This window comes from Nothoprocta perdicaria, unplaced genomic scaffold (genome assembly GCF_003342845.1).
Source record: "Nothoprocta perdicaria isolate Ctin4 unplaced genomic scaffold, notPer1 scaffold_11, whole genome shotgun sequence".
Classification (NCBI taxonomy): domain Eukaryota; kingdom Metazoa; phylum Chordata; class Aves; order Tinamiformes; family Tinamidae; genus Nothoprocta; species Nothoprocta perdicaria.
Window position 1 is genome coordinate 701,614 of NW_020454205.1, and position 22,734 is coordinate 724,347.

Genomic DNA, 22,734 nt, shown 5'->3' on the forward strand with positions numbered 1-22,734 from the left:
TTAATACCCAGATTTGGGGGGTTCTTCAGTGGCTTAAATGGAGTGGTGCATTATCTCCTCGATAGTCTGCCCRAAAGATAGATTTGATGCCTGCGAGCAAAGACATGAAATTGCTATAGGCTTCCACTCTTATAGCCTGCCACCTATTTGATTTATGTGATAAGTGATCTCAGATGACCCTCCAAGGCACCGAACCATTAGAGAGTTATGTTGCACGGCGATAAGAAATCTTCAGAGATACCTAAATCTTCTTTTACCACTGGGAGTTTCATCTGTTCTGGAATAAAGAACATTTTTATGTATGATGTTGCTATCTTGCCAGCCATACTAATATTCAAAAGGATACACAGCCTTAAATCAATAGCGGAGTGACAAAGACCTTAAAACTAAAGTAGTCACCGAGTGGATGTTCGGCAACTCTTTTAGGTTTTATCTTTGTGCCTTTCACTCTGTTTCTTGAAGGATGAGTAGCTGCAAGGGTTCAAATTCAAGTGTCCTCTTAATCTTTCCACCAGGCTGGGAGCTGGCAGAAAGCCCTGGAAAGTCACATCACCCATTTTGGTCTCCCTTGTTTTAGGCTTTGTGAAATCATGGATGGGCTCCTTCCTTATAGTTTCCACTGAATTTCTCTGTATTCAGCCAGCCCTGGACATACAGGACGTGCAGGAGGAAAGCGCGGGGTGCTGAGCCCGCGGTATSTGCTCCGCTTGGCTCTGGGGCACCATGTGGCACGTGCCAGCCGGGATGGATGCCACCAAGGCCTGGGCAGCATTGCAGGCTTGTGGGCAGCAGCTGCATCCATCCCTCGAAAATCCCCCTGCACAGAAGCTATTCCTACTCAAATTAATGCAGGAGGGAAGACAAATGGTTCCCACGTGCTGCCCAAAGCCGCTTGTGAGCGGAAGATCTTGGCAAAATTAACTGAACCTCCTCTTCCTCGCGCTGGCCATCCTGCCCGGCCTCAAATCTGGGATGCTGGCATCCCGCGTGCACCGGGCGAGCGTCGCGCGAGCCTCGTGTCGGCTCGCCGGGGGCTGTGCTCCGGGAGCCTTTCCTTTGGAAACGCTGTTGGAGATATCTGCGTGGAGAAGCCGGCCTCGGCGAATTGCATCCAGTTCTGCATGAAACGCCCTGCGGGAGCAGCGGGCATGGGCACTAGGCAGAAACAAGCAGACACTGTTGGTTCGGAATAAATAGACCTAAGGATTGAATGCGTTCCCTGCTGGCCACAGCCTGCAAAAGCAGAGATTTGCAGCTGGATGCCTGAAATTCTGCTGCTGTAAAACCACCCGCATTCAGCCRGGAGGAATGAGGCTCTGCAGCCTATATGTGCACATATACACACGCCTATACACACACATACGTGGGTAAGCCACGTGGTTATTAGTAAAGAGGAGGTGAAGGGAAAATGGCACGTCCCTGGTTCTCRCACTGTTCAGCACCCCTTTCTTTGCTCTAAGCAAACCCAGGGCACCTCCTAGGCTCTTCTTTCTCATATTAACTGCACTGTGTCCTGGGAGCCTTTAGCACACTCAACCCAAGTGAGCTCTCTTTCAGAGCTGATTTTTTTCCCCAGTTTGACATACCCTCGACATTACCCAAGCCTGAAAAATCTCCACTCAGGCCTATAGAAATAATTAGATTTTTTTAAAGATAAACTCGATAGTTTCTGGTATTTATCTTCCTCCCAAACTTTGTTTTCCACAGCCATCGAGCTTAGACATGCCTTTCAAAATAAATACACATCGAAACTGATGTTCTTTTGTATTGGGATAATCCAGCGCCTGTGATTTTAAGAAAAACACACCACCTGAGATTCACAGTAAAAGCATGAGAGCTGCGAAGTGCTGTAAATTGAATCTGCCTGGCATCAAAGCCGTGCCAGACTGTATCTCTGTGGTCTTTAGCAAGAAGATAAGACCTAGGACCTTCCCTGCACCACTGATGCTGATGATGCTGCAGAGCAAAAGCCCAGGGCAGGTTTTCCATTTCCCCACCTTTTTTTTTTTTCGTACATGTAGTTTGTGACTATAAACCTGAACAAACCAGCACCTCTACAAAGAGAGAGGGGCAAACTCACCTTTTTTTTCCCCCCTTTCTTTAGTATCATCAGAAAGTTTGTCATAGGTGAACATTTCCCTTTTAGTAGCATCAAAATTCAAGCCATGCCCTGATGAGGAGCTGCTGCAGCACAGCTCGTAGCTGAGCACGCCAGCAGGTCATTGGATTTTATTAGGTTGAGCAAAAAAAATAACTCGTGAGACAAGCTGTCTACCTTAGCTATCTCCGTGGTCCATATTAATGCAGTCTCCAAGCATAGCCCGGTCTTAACGTGCTTGTTCTCATATTCTGCAATGGTAGGAAGTGCTGTTATTCCCATTTTACCGGGTGGGGAATATGACAGAGGTTAAATGACTTACCCAGGGTCAGAGGTGGTTGGTCTGGATGGTTTAATTTTTCTGCAGACGTTAGCRGGATATTCACAGCAAGAACATCTTGCTAGAAAGCACCCGTGCAAACMTGTCACGAGGTGCGTATAGATGGCTACATAAATGTAGACGGTGTTTCTTTGGGGTCTTTGAGCAGTTCCCGTTTCTGGGTTCCTACCTTAGTGGTCTCCTCCTCTCATTCAGTTGTCAAGAGTGGTGTCTCAGTCCTCTTAACTTGATATTCTGATTTCCCTCTCATGTTATGGACAACATTTAAGGGCCAGGTRCTAACTTTAAAAAATTGCAGAGACCTGTGTTGACTTTCCCAGATTTCAAAACTGACCTTCGATAAAGGCTAGAGGTGCCGCATTCCCAGTTCTCCAAGGCCATGTTGGGATTATGTCTGATGGCAACACTAGGGCTACCTAATTTGGGGTGATTTTAGAGGCAGAGCAGGAGCAACGTGGAGGCCGTTGGTGTTGGCTTTCCCTGCCTACTGGAGATCATCCCCTGCTCCGCATGGCACTAAATCTTCCTTGCYAGAGATAACTAGTCCTGGGGGCTCATTGCAGTACTTGTAAAAGAGAAACATGTTTTGCCTTCGAAGCAGGCCAGATTGCACTGCACGACAGGCAATTTCACACAAAAACATCCCCTGGGGTCCTTCTCAAGGTCTTCACCCGCAGAGGACCCGAAGCAGCGTGAGATACCATCAATACACCTCAATTATGTTCCCAGGAAACAAAGCAGCGCAGCTTAGTGCCGACTTGACCTTCCAAAATTGCAGCTTCCTGGAGCTGTTGTTGAAATGGCTGAAGAATAGAAGGAGACTTTCCCTGGTTTCCCTTTTAACACCATAATTCAGGACATTTATCACAGACCAGGAAGGGGTTAGTTCTGATAGCTGAGTTGGTCCCAGTCAGAAATACCATCTCTTGGCCGAGCGTTGGCTTGGGGAGCGGTGCATTAAGCAAACATGGGGAATAGATTTTTCTAGAGAGAGAAGTGTTTTTGCTGCCGTCCGGTGTTTACTAATGTGTATTTTTCTGCTTTCCATCAAACAGTCAATGAAGGCTCAGGTGAAACCAATCAAAAAGAGACATCGACCTGTGACATTTGCCAGTTTGGGGCAGAGTGTGATGAAGATGCAGAGGATGTTTGGTACAGTAACTTGGTCTACTTTTTTATTTTCATGAATGTCTATTATTTGAAGATGCTGTGGTTCAGAAAGCATTAAAAATATGGGATATCGGATTTTCCACACCCAGAGATTCATCACGCAGTGATTGAGGTGGTTATTAGTCTGCAAAAATGAATAAAAGTCTGTTTTATAATCTTGAGGCATGCACAATTTAGCAAAGTCTAGAAACACAGAGTTATCCATTTTGTTGCTGTTATAACTTGCGCTGTTCCATCTGAAGGTTTTATGGCTCTATTCTTTAGTTTTCTTTGGGGAAAATAATTGACCTAGAAAGGTTTCTCTGGCTAGAACACATCATTATTATCGTCACCATCATTTTACGTTACACTTGGCGTTAGAAATGTTGGAAATCCCGCTCTCCTTTATCAAAGTTGCTTGGGGTGAAGAGCTGTCAGATAGTGCCCCGTGTCAGGCACCGGCCTCGTCCAGGCGGGACGTCCACGCACGGCCGGCCAGGCATGAAATCACGACCGTTTCTCCCGCTCAGGGAGGAAGGCTGCGGATGCCATCATCAAATTTGTGCTCCTTTTGGTTCTGTCCTGCCAGGCTCTTAACCCCTGGTTCCGGTGGGAGAAAAAATTCCAACCCGGCCGAGATGGGGATGCTTAGCTAACCTTGGGTGGAAATAGGGCTGCTTTGGCTCTCTCCCCAAAGTGATGAGCCCAGAGGCATGCCAGTGGGTGCCAGAGTCGCGCTGGGCTCCGCTATAATAGCAGCTTTCCGGAGCACACATATATTAGTATGCCATTCCACTGTCTGGTATCACGAGAGTGAACGCAATTTGGCGTCCCATTAGCGAAGCCSTGTCTCTGGGTTAAAAACAAAGACTATTCGGTTGAGCGTCTTTAACATCGCGCTGCTTTCATATGCGAAGGCTCCGTGTCGCTGAGAGGCTCGCGCGTTGCTGGCGTTATTCCCACCTTTAATGCACTTTGCACCAGCGGCCTTCATRAATATTTCATTTAGCAGGGCAGTGGCTCTGCTCTTTAGCACGGGGCTGCAGTCTATGGGTAAAGCAGACAGTCAGTGTTGCCTACTCTGGGTTTTATTTCCRAGTTTGCTGAGGAAGAATTGATTTTGTGGGACGGGTCTACTCAACATAACACCCCAAGAGATGTGCTTATAAGGAGCGTGATGAGCAGGGGCATCTCTCAAAGACCTTCCAAAAAGGCATCTATGAAATACTCCCTAAATAAATGGTGCTCAGCAAAGGGAGCACCATGTCAGAGCCYTCGGGCCTTTATTTCGTAGTTTATTGCTAATCCTTAGTACATGTATCGGTATATGCGACTTTAAGGTACCAACCTCTCTATTTTCTAGTGTAAATCCTGTGCTGAGCAATCTAGGCAGCACCTAGAGCAGTGGAACTGCATTCTCATGCCAACGAGCTCTATTACCCCAGGAAGATATTTGCACAAATCATGCAGCTGCCATCAACCGCTGCCCCCCCTAAAATCAATATTGTGCAAACAATCAATATTTATCTTGATTAGCGCATAGGCAAGAAAACATATAAAAGGAACGAGTGGTTTTGCCAGCTTCTCAATCCACAAGGCAATTAGGGCGGTCGGCTTTGGGTCCCTTCCCGCTCCCATCGGCTGCTCTCAGCCAGAGCATCTGCAAACAAGACCATGGACCCCTATGAGGAACTGGAAGGTAGTGTGGAAGCTCCCATGCATTACACAGGTACTGGCTGCCCCTTGTTCAGCAAACAAGTGTGACCTGTTTGTTCCAGATACGGAAACAGCCGGCCCTTATATTTAATATCTGCAATGTCCTGTGCCCTATCCAGGCAAAGAAATATATTCCTAGTCAATAATCGTGCAGGAAAGGATGTACGGACAAAGTCAAGGGGCTATGGCACCCACCAATATTTGCCATGAGGTGACCGTTGCATATACATGTATATATGCATACACATATATATGCACACACACGCATATTTTATATATATATATATACACACACTATTTTTGACGTAAACCAAGACTGCCWAGAATTACTTTATTGTCATTACTCCACTCTGATAACACACTGATAAATAATTCAGCCTACCCCAAAGAAACTGAGTGTCTTTTCTGTATGCATCTACGAAGASTGTCATGTAAACTATACATCATGGCTTTAAGTGTTCTTAAGTAAATGCAAAACCATGTTCCATCTGTATTATTCACCCAGATAGGTGTTGCATGGACTTGATATGATAGATAAATCCAGAAGCTAGAAGCCGGTTTCTAGCTCATCCAGAAGCTAGAGTCTTGGCTTTCAGGTTCAGAAAAGACGCTTCCAGCCTATGGAAGTTAGTGACAGTTATTGCACCGGCTTCGGCGAGACGAGCGTTCCTTCCCAGTAGCGAGGTGTGGCGTAACTCCCCGCCAGCCAGCGGAGCCACGGGCTAGCAGGAGGCAGGACAGGCTCTGGCAGCGAGTCMCTCACAGGGCGCGAGGGGAGAACGCCGAAATGGGGTGATAAAAGCAGGATTTGGCTTCCCGACTGCTTGCGGCGCTACAGAGGAAATATTGATTTGTGAAAAGCCAAAAATAGCCAATGAGATTTTTTTTTTTCCAGTTTTCTTGTCTCATCATGGCTCTAGCCTCCTGCAGCAGCAAAACAAAAAATTTTAAATTGTGAAATTTAGAGCGGAGAAGCTTATGGGAGATACACAGGCTGTCATTTGTCCTTGCAATTGGAAGCCTTACGCTTGCCATAAATAAATAAATGAGTAAAAGCACAGCAAGGATTTCACAGTCCGAAGCCTGTGTACGTGAGACTTTACAGGATGACTTCAGGACTTTACAGCATGAAGGAGCAAGTGGGTGGCGATGCAGTTTGCATTTTTTTCCCCCATTTTCCTTTCTTCCCCATTATTTGAAGGGAAGCTTCCCTCACACCCCAGCCCTGCACGTGCCTTCACGACGGCCGATTTAGTCCCAATAAAAAGCCGGCGGGTCTAATGGGCAATCAAGAAAGGGGTGACATTTATTGCTCCGCTTTTTATGATGCTGTGAACCGAGCAAGATTTGGAGCCGTGCGGTGCCTTCGGGGGGCAGGAGATCTCCGGCAATGAATCGTGTTTATACCTTTTCCAATTTCCCACCAGCGTTTTAGCAGTGAATAGACGGCGTTGTTATTGAGTTTTATGTAAGCGTGTTTGCGAAAGCAGGAATACGGCTTCGTAATTCGGAATTAGATGCGTTGGCTAAATAGACCGGCGGAGAGGATAACTACGCAGAGCCCGAGGAAAGCACTTCCACTTTATTATCAAACGTCTTAATAGAATGTCTCATCTCTTCCACCCAGCTTTATGTTAACCATAAAATTAAAACTACACCCATCAGAGAAGGTCAGAGGCTCCTTCGYGCACCCATGTTGGAACGTCAAGGCTGCAAAAAAGAAGAAAAAACACCTGATTATTCAGCGCTTCCTTCTGCTGTGCTGCTTTGGGGTCCTTCAAATCATTGTCATTCTGCACTGCGTAGTAATAAAAATCTCTATGCAGAGTGCGGATGGTTCCTCGCATGGTCTCTGTGATTTCTAATTGTTTGAGGAACCGTCTGCTATTGAAATGCCATGCGGAAGCAGTGCTTCGCCCGAAGGGAATCAAGCTTTTCTCCTCCCGCTCCTGGCGAAGATAAACATTTGAACAGTGRAAATAGGTAAAACATCCCCGAGAAGCCTCTGTATGGGAGCAGACGTTGCCAGAGCCCTTCGTGCTGCAGCTGAGCTCTAAAGGACAAAAAAAAAGAGGGATAAATAAATAAATAAATAAATAAATAAATAAATAAATAAATAACCCTGAATGGGAGGCCCTCGAATAAGCCACATTTTGTCTTCTCTTGTGATCTGAGAGCAAAAGCGAAGCACATGCAGACCCAGGAAAGAAATAGCGCCTGCTATTTTTGTGCTGCCGTTATAAAATATGTATAGTTTATTGTTCAGCACTGCAGCTAAAGTCGTGCGTCGGCCTCAAAAAAACGAAGCAAAGTTTGTTTTGAAGAAAGCACACAACATCTCTCTCTTTAAAGCCTTTTCATGATGTTTTTGAGAACATCTTGAGGTGACAGGATTGCAATCTCCTGGGAAGCATAGGCGAGTCTTGAGGTGTGCTGCATAGAGAGTGGAAGCAAAACGGCTTGTGTAAAATAAAAATATGGTTTTAAGATACAGTTTTATGTACATAAATACAGATGTATAGGCAGATGCTGTTCAACATGTCTGCAAAGTGATAGAGAAGGCATKTGGGGCTGAGTACTGGTCTCTCTATACAGTACATATCTCGACAGGGTGGCTTCAAATGGATGTTCAACATCCCATCTGGAGGGGAGGGCACTTGGAGAGGACAGCCTTGATACCCAAACAGTAAATTGACTTTAGGATTACTGTTTTCCAGTCAGAGGAAAGTCAGAAATCTCTCCAGTAGACATACCSTGAATGCACAACAACTGTGGTTTTATTTCTGCTCTGCTTTATGGAAAAGGAAAGGCTTTGAGTTTTTCTTTTTATACAGCAACATGTTTTTGCGTTATCTTTTTTGATTTTTCCTGGAGAAAGTGTATGACATATTTAAAATGATTGCAAAACATCACTTTCCCTGCAAAATAGCATTCATGGAGGCATGGCGGGATCTCACAGTTGACCAAATTAGCAAATGTGCTCAAATATCAGAGCTCTGACTAGTAAAAATAACACTATATTTGCATTTTCACATTTTTTATCTCCTGCTTTCCTGTCTGTTTGGTTTTATGCCTTTATTCCTGACTGACAATTCTCTTTGTGGCAGATTTATTGCCGTGCTGCCGGTTGGACCCTGTAATCAAGTAGGCACTTGGCTGAAGACATTAGTCATTTCATTAAGTACTTTTTTTGCAGAGATCCAAGACAGCATTTCCTGTTGCTCTGCTTCCAAAAGCGAATGACCCATGGCCAGCAGAGCTGGGCTATGAATCTTTAATAAACAGAGTTTTCCAAACTGCAGCAGGCTCATTAAAATACATGGCATAGGGAAGAGCTGCTGTTGCCCTTTCCTTCTGACCAAGCGTCCCCACATCTGTCCTAGTAAAACCACCTAGGGTTCTTTTTATCATTTCCATGTCAAAAATGATACTCTAATGACTGTATGCATGAATTAAGGAGATCGATAATGCTCTTCTGTACTTTGGGGGCACAGACCCAGTCTGTCTTTTTATTGAGACACCTCCTTATGATCCTTATTCCCGTTGGGTGGTCGGGCAGCATGGGCAGGTTGTACTGTAGCAGATGCCTACGGTCTACAGCCGTGCAAAATGCATCAAGGAGGTCAAGAAGGTGCCCGGTTGCTGGTTGGATGGTCTTGATTTTACTCTTTTTTTTTTTTTTTTTTACTTTTTGTATTTGCCAAAATAGGTGCATTCAGTGTCAGGAAACTGAAGCAAATGAAGTCTGTGGTAGAAATAGAATTCATCTGAGACCATCCTAATGACCTGGAAGAAGAGGCAGCAGATAGCAAGCCTTGCTTAATGATTGTTTACCGTGACAGCCCAGATTTTAATCAATTAACATCTGAGCCCATTACTTGCAAGAGGCGATGGGCCCCTGGGATGGCATGCAGTAGTTTTGCCTTCTCAGGGGATATCAGTTGGCATCTTTGAAGCACTCGTCTCTCCCAGATGCTTTCAGAGGAGCTTTTCCGACTGCAATAGGCATATTTAAACCTTGCCATGTATTTAGTGCATGCCCTTGGGTACAGACCCATCCAAGACCCCCTAGGAGCCCTCATTGACCCTCTCAGAGCTTCCTGAGCCCCAGGAAAGCACAGTCAGCTTTTACGTTGCCAAGCTTTCCTCAATGCTATACTTAGGAATGCAGAAGCGGATGGATTTATTGATATAGCGATAATTGGAAGTCGTAGCGAGGGTGTTAAAATGGCCAAACCATCAAATTGCTTAAAATGAGAGACGTGCTCAAGTGCCTCGCGGAACGGGCAAGCGCTTCGCTTGGCGTAGCGTGCAATGAGGCGACCAACCGTTGCCTCTCATGAGGGACAGATGGGTGGCATCAGCCCCGCCTGACACTCTTTTCTGTGAAAGGAACAAAAATTGATTTATTTTTTGCATTTTTACATTTACAGTGGGCAGTAGGTAGGAACAGGACAGCTCTTTTGGGTGCAGGTGTCAGGACCAAGATTCACTTCAGAGTCTTGAAGGTCTTGGGCCTTAGTTGCAAAAGAGGTTCTCGCTTGGACAGCCCACGTTCCACCTCACATAATGTCCACGCTGCAAGCCAAGCAAGGGCTTTGCAGCTTGGTTCACTCTCTTTGATGCAAGGCTGTCCAGCTTTTGCAGGTTTGAGCATGAGCTTTGGAAAAGCTTTGTTCTTTTCTCATTTGCTGTGGGAGGCTAGCAAAGTCTTTCAGGGAGGGTTTTTTTTTAAATAAAGATATCAAGAGGTGCAAATAAATGCCTAATAGGCTCAGAAACGGTCTTTGAAATCAGCAGGAGATAGGCCTATGAGAAGCTCAGAAATCTCCCCCGAAGTGTTTGCTTGCATCTTAAGCATCTAAACACCTTTAAAAATATGTCTCTTAAAACAGGTTCTAGCTGACATTACTCTGAGCATAGGCTCCTGGCTTCCCCAGGCATTTTTTAAATTGCTTCCACACGTGTTAGAGTACCCTTTTGGTTTAGTTTTTTCATTGATTTTGTATTTTCTTGATTGAGACTAATATATATTAGTGTACACGCTCTTTATTTTTTTCTTTGTAGSAAAAAGGTTGAGAAATGAAGCCGCTTATGAACACTATAAAAGAAAAAAACTTTTTTTTTATTATTTCTTTCATGCTTATTTCAATATAAAAGAAAAACAGAAAAGAAGAGCATATGGCTGGTTGTGCTCCATCTGAAATGCTAATGGCAAAAAAAAAAATCTGATTGCTTAAAAAAAGGCCAGATTTTTATCTTACATTGCAGTGGAAGCTGTTACATAGGGACCTGGACTCTTTTTTTTTTCCTACTAGTCATAAAACCATTTCATTTAATTTATTACGACAACTTCCCACCTTTGGCCTCACTTGTAGCTGAAGCTTTCTGTTGTGGGCAGCTGGTTGGACACCCCAGATTCGCCCAAAGGGAAGCAAGTCTGAATCGTTGTTGGATCGGATGGACAGCACCTCAACAGAGGCAGATTTTGTGGCTCCTTTGATTTCAGCATAGCAAAGCAGCTTGAATTATCTGCAGATCTGCTTGTATGTTCTTCGTTTTATAACAAGAAGATCTACATTTGATAATGCTCTGCTTGAGTTTTCCATGGATAATTCTCTCTTTATCTTTCCCTTGGCTTACTGTTCTGTCTGCTCCCTCTCCCAGTAGTTCATTTGCATCCAGAAATACAAATGACCTTTTGACAGAGCTCTCCAGCTCCCTTCTGATTTGCATTGTAGAGAAAGGAAGCAAAAACACTTTTATTTTTGAGATTTATTTATGATACCATGAAAAAAAAAAAACTTCCTCACATTGGCCTCTTTTCTCCTTGCCTTTCCAGGTGTGTGTGCAACATTGACTGTTCTCAAACTAACTTCAATCCTCTCTGTGCTTCCGATGGGAAATCTTATGATAATGCGTGTCAAATCAAAGAGGCGTCGTGCCAGAAACAGGAGAAAATTGAAGTCATGTCTTTGGGTCGATGTCAAGGTAATGCTCATAACAAAACTGATTTCAAAGAATGTTTTCCATTTTTTTTGTTCAGAAAAAAAAAGGAATAAAGAGGAACAGAGCTGGCTGCTGCTCTGGCACTTCTCACRCTTCCGCTAGATCCTGTGATTCACATTGCAGAACACAGGCTGAGAAGGCCCACGTGGAGATACCCAGCCAGGCAAAAGCAGTGCTGGTAACTCTTCCCACACCTTGCATTCTGTTCTAAAATACTCTGTTCTAAAATAAAAATGAAGAAAATMTGAGGCTATTAAGGCTCAGGCTCTTAATAGCCTTTCTTTCTCCTTAGCTTCCAACCTATAAATCTTCAGTACATCTACCTACAGGCCACACTATACCTCTACATGTTACTTTATTCCTGTGTCTTTAAAGTTAACTGCCCTACCAAACCATCCTCATTTCAGGGCGAATATTAAAATCTCCAGTTACTTCRAATAGAGCAGAAATCACAACACCTTCTCTATACCAATGCATTTATCCTAGTGGCAATCCTTCAGCACATATTGCTTGGGGGAAAAACATTAAAAGTGTTTCCTTAGCGGGCGAGGTTTCGTGTTTCCTTCCAAAAAGCCTGATCCTGCTGTTCTCACCTGCCGGGCCCCGGGGGATGATGCTGTGCATGGAGGGGCAGCAGCAACTAGGCTGTGTTCCCTGGCAAGCACAGGGCTCCCAAAGTAATTCCATGCATTTCTTTTGACACAGATAACACAACAACAACTACAAAATCGGAAGATGGGCATTACGCGCGAACAGACTACGCAGGTACGGTCCTTATTCTGTGAGAACTGCAATTCACACAAACCACCTAAGTCACTTCTCTGCTTCCTCGGATGAGATTTCATCACCTTCTAGTATATTCTTGGTATATTTTAACTATAGACAAGTACGCTGTGTTCTTGTTGCTGTTTCTTTAGCGAGAAACAGTACTCCTTAGCAAATGGGCCTCTCTATTTTTATCAGTGTGCTGATATTCTGGACATAAAGCACTTGTTTTGATAGTGGGAAGGATAAATGTTGTAAACTAATTGCCAGAATTAGGAGACATTAAAGTTATTGAATTACAGTGCATAAAAGGGCTGTCTATTTTTGAGAGAATGCACAGACATAAGAAAGTGCAAATGCAAAGCACAGTGCAGCACAGCTGTGGCACTATGAAACGCTGCCATAATAGATAATATTACCTGTCTGTGTTTGACTGTGAAGTTAATAAGGTTCTTAAAATGGCTTTTTTAAGGTGATAAATGGCTTTAATTTATTTAGAAGCTACAGCAAAATATAATGACTGAACAGTCCTATATGGCATTTGAAATTAAAAACGTATAAATGCTGGTGAGATTTTCTTTACTGAATTTTCTTTCGAGATTTTTTTTTTTCTTCTTCTTTACGCCATTTATCTCGGAGGTTTGATTCAGGAGTAAATGTGCGGAGCTCAGACTGCTGGCTGAGAGGAAAAGCCTTTGCTTTCTTGCTCGCAAAGGCGCCGCCGTTACCCAGCCCCAAGGCAGCTGAGGCCCCTAGACCCATGGGAGGAATGCAACGTCCTGAATCATCCGGCTTACCCGGCAGGCCCTAGTGTGGAAAGGTGTCATGCTCTGAAAACTAATTCCTAGAGGTTCCTGATACAATTCAAGGAGGATTYGGGCGGTTTTGAGGGCAGCCAGTGTGACTGTACACCCCAGGCTGAGCTCATATCATCATCGCTTTGCAGTTTTGCTGCCAGTTTTGCTGGCATTTTTTGCATCCTGTAGTGCTTTCAGAATCTAGGCAATCAAGGAGTTTTCATCTTGTTTATTCATTTGACTATTTATTTTTATTCTTCGATACTTATAAGCCCTCCCTAAGATCTGGATAGCAGCAATTATACCCTGTACTGATTTTATCCTTTTTCATTATTGAATTACAGAAGTTTTTTTTCCAAGTCATTTTGAGCCCTATAAAGAATAACCCAGTATAGATGAGCCATATTTCAGTGTTATATATTCATGAAAATTGTCAGTAAAGACACTGACAAATTTGATAGAGCTATTCAATAATATGATCTTCCAAGCCAGACAGAACTCCCTGTATAATCACTGATTAGATCAAGACTTGCAAGCTGAACGCCAGCCACACAGTGAAGCTGATGGAAAGACCTTGAGTAGCTTTCAGCCATGATAGTCTCCCTTGGTGAAAAAAGCACATCCACAAATGTGGTTTGAGCCATGTCCATGGATTCCTTGCTAGCACGTTCTCACTTGACRACAACCTCAAACTGAACCTTCTGCGGTCCCTATGGATTCTCTCCTCACAGGCTGCCCTTGTGAGTTCAAGTCCAGTCTGCACTCTCAGGCAGCTCTTTTCCAGGCTGTCTCAGCATTCCCAGGTCTACCTCAAGTGGTTGGATGTGTCGGAATGTCATCTTCCCTTGGCTGGCCAAATCTGGAAAGAAGACCCAAGAGCTGCCRCAGATCTTCCAATTGAAGAATAAAAAGAGTTTTTGACCATTCATTTTGACCAAAATATGTAGGAATATAACATTTATGTATGAAAAGAAAAAAAAGAATATCTTAAAATTTTACCAAAACAAGGCACTCTGCATCATTGACTTCTTATAATTCCTTCAAATGGGAGAACAAATCATGCCCATCAAAGAAAACATCGAGAACTGACAGTGCTCCACTGATCCAGGACCCACTGAATGCAGTCAAGGTCGTCTTGGCTGACCCTCACTGTCCCTGGATAGGACCCAAGAGGCAGGACAGCTGTGGCACTGAATTTGTATATGAAAAATGACTATTTCTTTTTGATTTCAGGAATAATATGTTAGGAATTCAGAGGAGATTCCTTCTCCAGATTATAACATTTTCCAAGTAGGTCAAATTTTGAGTCTAAACCACTTGACATTGTCCCTTTAGTTTTATATCTGCTACCGTGTCAGCCATTTCCTAAACTGGTGAAAAATAACAACGTCCGACAGCTTAGCTCTGGGATATAAACTATCATGTAACTTTGATCTGTCTTTTTGAACCAGACATTATTTTCTTCTTAATGGAATTAGCAAGTGAGACATAGAGCTGAACATCAAGCTACCATCATAACTAGAGAGAAACCCTTTCTCATCTGCAGCCTTATGAAAACTATGAGGAAAATTGCAGCCTTGCACATGCAGATTTTCTTGGCTTTGAATTTCACAGATGCTAAGTCAGAGGTTGTCACACTAAACAAGTACATTGTTTAGGAAATGTTTCTGCTTTTCCATCAAATCATTTAAAATTGGGGGGAAAAAAGTACTATTTTGACAGCTGTAAGACTGGGTGAATGCTGTTGAGCTAAGACTTCCACATGCGCTCACACATTAATGCACACACATTCCTGGCATTTAGGAGTAGAAATACCATACAAATGATGCCTCTCTTAAAAATAGACAGCTTTTAAATGTTGGTTTAATTGTATGGTTGCTTTTTCAAGTATAGGATTTTATTAAAATGTACATAGGGTTTATTCACAGTCAAAGTCTGCAAAAGGCAATGGAAGTCCCCTAAACACAAACAAAACTCCCAGGGTAGGTTGTATCCAAAACCGTGGAATTTTCTTTCGGCCTGTGACTTAAGGAAAGTAATCAGGCCATCTGCCCCTGGGAGGTATGAACATACCAGACCTCATGGCTGTCCTTTAAAATCATTCAGAAACGTGAGGGGCAACATATATCACTGAAGTCTGAGGCATATAAACTCAGGACAATGAACAAGAGAAGAGCTGGTCTCAATGTGTAACATAATTTCACAATAGAAGCAGGTGAAGAAGTCATTTTGGTCCTGTTCTGGCCACCTAATCCTGATARTAGTAAAAATAAGAAGTAAAACAGAGTTGATGTGTTCAAACTGAGAAATTAAAGGGATCTGGTAGTTCACGAAGAAGATGAAGKATGGAACCACCAGTATAACCAGAAAGCAAACTTACAGATTATAGAGTATTTATGGTGCAAGGAGACACTAAGCAAGTGAACAGAAGAGCAAACTAAGGGTAGAGAATAATCCGAAGTGGCAGTTGCCCRTGTACATGGCAGGAAGCAGCCAGGGAAAATGTGTTTCCCATAAGGTAGAGTTGTGACAATTAGCAAACACAGAAGGTATGTGAGCGTTTTTTCTGACAGAGGAGACCAAGGATGAGACCAGTCTTGGAGGAAGGGTCTTTGGGCAGCATGCTCTTCAGTCACCAGTCTTAACACAGGCCTGCTATAAATGATGATCATTCTCCTTCGAGTGAGCTTAGGTCATTGATGCTTTCAATGATTTGCATTACAGTCATGTCTGACTGAGAGGGAGAACCATCACGTTAGTTCTGCACCTGAAATGCAGAACTTTCCCAGTAAGAATCATGAATCAATTATTAGAYGGTTTTCCATGAGTCCAATACTTCCTTTGCCTTCCATGGAGATTAGATCACATCGTTACGATTTTCTAGATGTGGGAGCTGCAGGTGTCGGATATTTCAAGAACTCTGTGTTAACTCACACAGAGGTAACGATGCCAGAGGAGCCTGGCCACCACGGCCACAACGTGGCACAGCTGCTGGCTGCCACCCACAGCCCTCTCTTGGAGTAGTTAATGAATATTAAGGAGCACCACAGTGCGTTCTTGTGCCTAGCAGCTCTATCTTAGGTCTCGCTTCTGAAAATATGCTACAAGGAATTACAGAGTCTTCCCAAGGATCTGAGGATTAAAGTTAGAATCATGTTTTGGAACATCCATTTTTCAGGAAACATCAGCATCATAATATCCGTGTTTGATCTCATTTGATTGTTTTCTGAAATGAAAATAAATATTTTGAAATATTCATAAAAAGAATTTCTTCAAAATTTTGTTCCGTGGGACAATTTGGCATTCTTAGTGAAACGTTAGATATCAGAACATTAGGAGATGAAAGCAGGTGACAGTTGAAAGAAATTACTTTTACACTGAGGAAAGTTGCTGCCTGGAAGTGACTGAAAGAAACATCACCATTTCTGGAAGGAGTATTGCCATGTCAAATTACAACATGAACACAAGATAATCTGATCACACAGACATGCAGACTGGAAACCTGAGCCTGAAGATAGATAAGGCTTTACCCTAGGCTCAAGAACGATATAGGCATCTGTGGGAATGAAAAGCTATATGCTTGGAGAAGGAAAGAAGGAATTGGTGCATTTATTTATTTTTAATAGACCTTAAGAATTAGACTATGTGGAGAAGAGAAGCAATTTTTTGCCAGTTGAATAGATGATTCTTCCCAAATATCTGCTAAAAGCCGTATATTGCATCGCCGATGTCCTCAGTGCAGCATACCTGTTCTTTTTCTTAAAGAAAATTTCTTAAAGAAACATGCATTAATTCATGCAAAATAATGTATTAATTGGTGGACCCTCTAGGGACAAAAACCTTTTATTCAAGAAAAAGTGGAAGTGCTCATTGGAAACCAGAAATGCTGTAGGAGWTGCAACACTGAGTATCAGCTATGCTTCCTCAAAAGCTTCTTTCCCTAAAGCATTTCTTTGCCATCGAGAGGTATTTATATAATATTCCCTAATCGGTGGCAATGCCTTTCCTAGTTTTATCCACACTGAACTGGAAGGCACTGCTGCAATAACCAGCCTTACCCACTTTCAGCAGCGTTACATAATAGTGAAATAAATTCCAAAATGAAAAAAAAAATTAAAACCGTCCCCATTGTTTTAATCTCCCTCTTCTATTTGGCCTGTGGCTTAAAGCCATGTCAGGGTTGCATCACAAACACCTCCTCCCCCCCGGGTATTTCATTTACAATTTCATTTAATAATGGCAGTGCGCTTCCACCTAGCTGCGATGGGAAAGGATTAAATAAAAATATAATTCCAAAAATCAAGTAGCCTAAGCCCAGCCTGTGTCTGTGCTCTGCAAATAAAGTAGCTGTGGAAGGGCTCGTGATTAGTCTGTAATATGGAAACTGATAAACTATTAGCGTTTTGTCAGTCAGAATGTCTGCTAGCCGTTTTCTGCAGATTGCCTCAACAAGAACTGTGACTGTTTTTAGACACATCTGGCACTGCAGATTTTTCTTTCCATGCTGCATTTCAGTGATTTAAGGGGCCTCGGCTGGGCAGAAGGCTGTCAGCTGCCGCGCTGAAAATACTGCTAGGAATAAGCACTGAGTTACATTTAAAGAGGCAGGAGATAAAATTCTGGCCTCTCTGAGGCCCATGGGACCGCCGTGAGGAATCAAAAGTGAACACAAGGTTAGGACAAAAGTTGGGCAGAGCTCCTGGAGCTTGTGTGACGTGGGCCAGCAAAGACCAAATTCCACTAACAAGGTGCTGGCTGCACTRAAAACGTGTGAGACCTTCCCAGGGTTGCTTGGTGCCGCTCGTCGATCCCCATGATCCCTTTTGGCTGCCATTTCATCACCCTCGAGGAGGAGAGAGCATATCCAAGGTGGGCAGCCTTTGCAACAGCCCTCCTTTCCATCCCCTGGGCACCAGAAGCCCATGAGATGAAGAAAAAGCCCCTCCGGCCCATGCCCATGCTTGTTCTGAGAATGAGGAGCACAGGAGGTGTCATTAATCTCGCACGCTGTCCCCCGGGCAATGATCTTATTCCCACCACGCATCAATATTCTTGACATCCGTCTTGAAAGTGAGGTCACGCATATCCATCTCGTGTTAGGAAAGTGTCAGAATGGTACAAATGTCCCTTCACTATTTTTAGGGTCCTATCGAAAGTATTTATCAGCTTTCTGGCACCTCGTCCAATTTGTCATACTCGGTGCTCTCTACCCATCTGGGGGAGGGAGGAAATGAAGCCCTCCAGAAACCGCATGGCAGATGGATGAAACTCCAGAAGGAGCAAAATCGCAGCAGGGCTGAGAGCAGGAACGGCCCCGGTGCTGCTCTTGGAAGGTCACCTCCTGTCCTCTCCTCCCGGTGGGGACACCCCGAGGGCATGCTCCATCCCCAGCCCCGTCACCACATTTTCCCAGCACTGTTGGTTTTTAGAGAGCAACGTGTTCGGGTTGAAACTTTACCCACGCGCCATCTGCCTCAGCCTTATCTTTCCTTGAAGAGGAGGTGCAATATATAATGTCCAGTCGGCTTTCACAGCATTAACGTAAGATTTCTTTTCAGTTTGGGATTTGCTGGCTTGGAGTCCCCAAGCGGCTCTTGGAAAGAAGCCCTTTTTCAGTGGAAAAGCTTATTTTCGGTAGAAGAGCAGTGACAAAAGTCAATGCCTATCTTCARAGTTGCCAAGAATGTTGTCCATAAGCTTTCTTTGGGATGACCATGAGCTGCTGTCATATATATGAGGTCTATTTGCAAATACTGACTTGTATCAGAGGTTATCTCTAGCCATTTCATATGGAGTCTTAAGATCTTGCAGTTTTGCTATCCTTGCCCTGCTTGGTATCAAAGCTGCTGCTGTAAATCAAAACATATGCCCAAAAACACTACCGACAGCCTAGGTTGCTGAGTTATAATTAGCTATTTCAGGGTCTTTTTTCAAGGATTTTAAGGAGGGTCTTTCTCAGAAAGCAGTACTCCAGTTAAAACGTTGCTTTGGAGTCAGAGCAGTTTACTCAAAGAGAAAAAGGAAAAGTGGGGCCTTCATATGCAAATGTATGGCATTTCAAAATGTCATATAGCAGCATCTCCATATAAATAAGCTGCTCTCCGAGCTCTGCCCAGGCAAGGCAGCTTTGATACTGAAACTGGAGGAGTAGAAGCAGCAGGATGCCGCCGGGTCGAGTTTTGTGAGTTTGGGGTTTTTTTCCCTTAATTGGCACTTGACTTTGCTAACTAATATAGCCACATTCTCACGTCTTAGGATTCCTCCATATAGGGGGTYGGAGTGAAAGGGGACATCATGTCCAAAAGCAAAGAAGGACTGAGTTAGCCCAAAGAAAGATTTGATTTATTCTAGGAATGGAGTTGATGGAGATTTATTCAATCCTGGATAAAATAAGCAAGCACAAACTGTAAGGTCCCCTTTGGCCAGAACTTGGATAAATCCACAGTAGGGCCCCCGCATCATTAAATCACAGCGTAAAAATAATTCCCAGTCTGGAGATAACACCCTTGCAGTSGGAGCCTTATAAAGCTCCGTCTCTCTCAAATAATCTCAAATAAACCATCTTCTCAAATAATGAAGACACAGTCACAGATCTTGCAAACACAAGTACATTTGGACTTCAGAAATTCAGCATATATAGCATAGCCCACATATATATATGCTGACAAGCATGAAGTGTTCTGTTCTCCGAACATCTGGGGATTATTAGGGTCTTAATTCATTAGTTTCTATTATTAATGATAGCAGCARGCTGAATAATCACACTACACTGCTGCAAGAGACCGAGCGCAATACTTTTTTCCTTTTCTCCAAGTGTATTAGGACATCTTGCCGTCATCGCGAGCATAAAAAGCACTAGATTATTTTCAAAAAGGAAAGTGGCTGCTGGCTTATTCCAGGAAACTCATTTGCATGGGGACATTTAAAATTAATAAATGACTGCTGCGTTGAGCAAGCTCATTTTGTGCCTGAGAAAAGACATGAATGTAAAGTAATTCATGAGGTTCCGTCTCTTTCTTCTTGGTAGAGCAGCTAGTGTAGGGGTGGCATTTTTTATTCTGTACATGTGGGAAAAACTAGCTCACCAGGTCTCCCACCATGCAGACAAGGTTTTCAGTTATTATGTTCATAAGCTTATCAGTTATTAGGCCTATCAGTTAAGAGCCTATCAGTTATTATTTTCATAAGCCCCAGCATCCTATCCTGTAGAAAGGTGAAAATGGTAACTAAAAATGCTATGTAGATGGGCTGTGGTCTCCTGCTTTGCTTGCCTGAAATCACCTAGGAAATTTTCCAGATTCAAATTTAGGAAGAGCAGAAGTATCAGGATTGACTGTGAAGAGCCTGGCAGCCAGTTCTTGACTGTAAGAAACCTGCGTTTGTCTAGATTTTTATCTAGTTCATCCAAAATAGATTACAGGAACCCATGTCTAGAAGACATTTTCTGGGCACTCCAGGCAATACTTTGTATCATCCTCATCGAGRGCAGTGTGTAAAATACATCTTATTTATATTAAATATAAAGCAGAATACATTGTAAAGAGTTCTTTTTTGGAGCGCAGGACAGGGAGAGCCCCATTTATTAAGGAATTTGGATTGGCTGGACAGCAGGTCTTCACATAGGAGGCTGCTCCAGTGAGCGAGAAGATAAGCTGCTGCAGTCTACACAAAGTGATATCTGGCCTCACTGCATTTCAAAATTATCTGTTTTGACTGGTATATCTTACATTATAGACCATCATGTCATGTTTTGGCAGTAACAAAAGATGTGTACAATATGAAATGTCATGTTAGGATAAAGAAATGCAAAAAAAAAGKTKSMAAAAWKSMAAAAAAAAAGAAAAAAAAAATGATGGCTTCATCGCACTGACATCCTCTATCAGGAAAATGCTTGAAGAAAAAAGTTTCTGAATAAGGTTGATCTGGAGGGTGCATTTTAATATAAAAAGGGAAAAGCACATTGAGAAATGTGTCAGGATTTACATTTGTTCAGAGATAGGAAAGACTGACCCTGTCAGTCCAGTTTTTGTTTTTAGGCTTTAGAGCTTCTGTTTTATCTCTATCTCAACTTTTAGCCATCAGAAAAAGGCATGAATTTGTCTTTTTGCTGAAAATAAAGCTTTAACACATCATGATCAATAACAATGCGTCATGTCCAGTGTTTGAAATGGGGCTACAAAATTCAACACTACTGAAACTTGGCTAGCTTTGAATCATAATAACTAAATAAATCTCAGTTTATTTCAAAACATGAGAAGTGCTCAGCGCTGTTTCTTTCAGGAATGGAAGCAGTTAGTTCATCATGAGAGAGCTCTCAAAACACATCTAAAGCATGATTGGGGAGCATCCGAAACATGCCAAAAGAGCAGAGGAACTTCTTAGTCTGAACTAAAGTGTGTTCTTGCTGTGTTCTGGCTTTTGAAATGGCAGATCGAGCAAAAAAGTTCTCTACCCCTTGGCCTTCATGCTCRATTCCTGCCTGGTTTATAGAGGTTAAGTTAAGGTGCGGGACGGCCGACCCTTCATGCCAAATGTCGTGCTTTCCTCCTGGCCAGTGTTCTTACACAGAGTCTTAGCAAATTCTTTTAAATCTTAGTAGATCTTGGACCATTTGACTTTTGATTCAGTGAAGTATTTTCTGTGATGAAGGGGAAGTTAGTGGTCTCGAAGGGGACARGCTCCCCTCTCATTCTCATTTCCTGGGAGCTCATCCCTATCTATTTTAACTTAAGGACAACAGAAACCTCTTTATTCGTGTATGTTCTTTGAGGCCCATAGACTTCTATTTGGACAGTGGTGATGGGCAAGAATTTCATTATGAGTATCAGAATCTGGGATCTGCCACACACACTTTTCCTGAAGGTAGGATAATACCTAAGCATGCCTAGGGCTAGCAAAACTGCCTCAGAGACAGAAATAAATTGCAGTTGTTTCAGAAAATTCAGGGACTTCATCTGGAAATCCTTCTTCTTACTGCTGTGCACATCCTTTCCTCACATATCTATCATGAAGCTTTTTTTTTAAAATAAATAGATAATCCTGGTGCAGATGAGGCAGGAACAGGGAAGGCTTCACGCTGTGATATCGAGAAAGGTTGAGGGAACCAGGGAGAAGGTGTCTTAGGAGGTTCCTGAAGGRAACGTGCTCACAGATGAGCATGACTCAAGCAGAGTCATGGGGTTTGGGTTTTTTTTTAATTTTGACCTGAAAAAGAAATGCTCAGGATTAACAAAACAGAAGGGAATTTTATTCCAACTAATGGGAAATTCAACCCCCCTAAAGAAAGTGTTATTGTTTTCAGTGTCAGAAATATGGTAAACTGAAGAGTTTGGTTTAGCCATGCAGCGTGCAGCTCCGYGCTCCCGCTCCTCTGGTTTAGCCCCCAGACTGTCGCTGTGAACATATTGTATTGACTCCACGAACATATTGCAACACATACATTACATGCAAATGTGCAGCATCTTCCTGGCCTCGCCCACGGGTGTATAGGAGAACGGAAATGATGAGGCTTTTTTCAGGTGCTATTCTGTAATCAGGTCCTGAGTAGTCRAATTTAGTGGTTTCTTGGGKKTTTTTTGTTCCTTTTTGGRTTTTTGTTTTTTTTCTTCTGGTGCTTCATTTGCGGCAACTTGACAGGAATCAAAGGAATGACAGAATGGCTCCCAAAGCTTTGCATCCACACTGCGGTATTTGATTCCTGCCTGTTTTAAGGTGCAAAATTGTACTCTTTGTTCGCATAAATTAGATCTTTCACATCTTGCTCCTTTGATTTTCCGCTCTTAAAAAGAAGAAATAAAATAAAATAAAATAAAATAAAATAAAATAAAATAAAATAAAATAAAATAAAATAAAATAAAATA

At 42.9% G+C, this 22,734-nt stretch overlaps 1 protein-coding gene across 1 annotated transcript in view; it reads left to right on the forward strand.

Annotated features, from left to right (window-relative positions):
- TMEFF2 (transmembrane protein with EGF like and two follistatin like domains 2) overlaps window positions 1–22,734 on the forward strand; it is a gene marked incomplete at its 5' end in the record, with an annotated part of 71,457 nt that overhangs the window by 44,708 nt on the left and 4,015 nt on the right. The window contains 3 exons of the mRNA XM_026047398.1: window positions 3,494–3,590; window positions 11,146–11,294; window positions 12,018–12,077. Of these exons, the coding sequence (XP_025903183.1) occupies window positions 3,494–3,590; window positions 11,146–11,294; window positions 12,018–12,077 (306 nt within the window). The remainder of the gene's footprint in view (window positions 1–3,493; window positions 3,591–11,145; window positions 11,295–12,017; window positions 12,078–22,734) is intronic.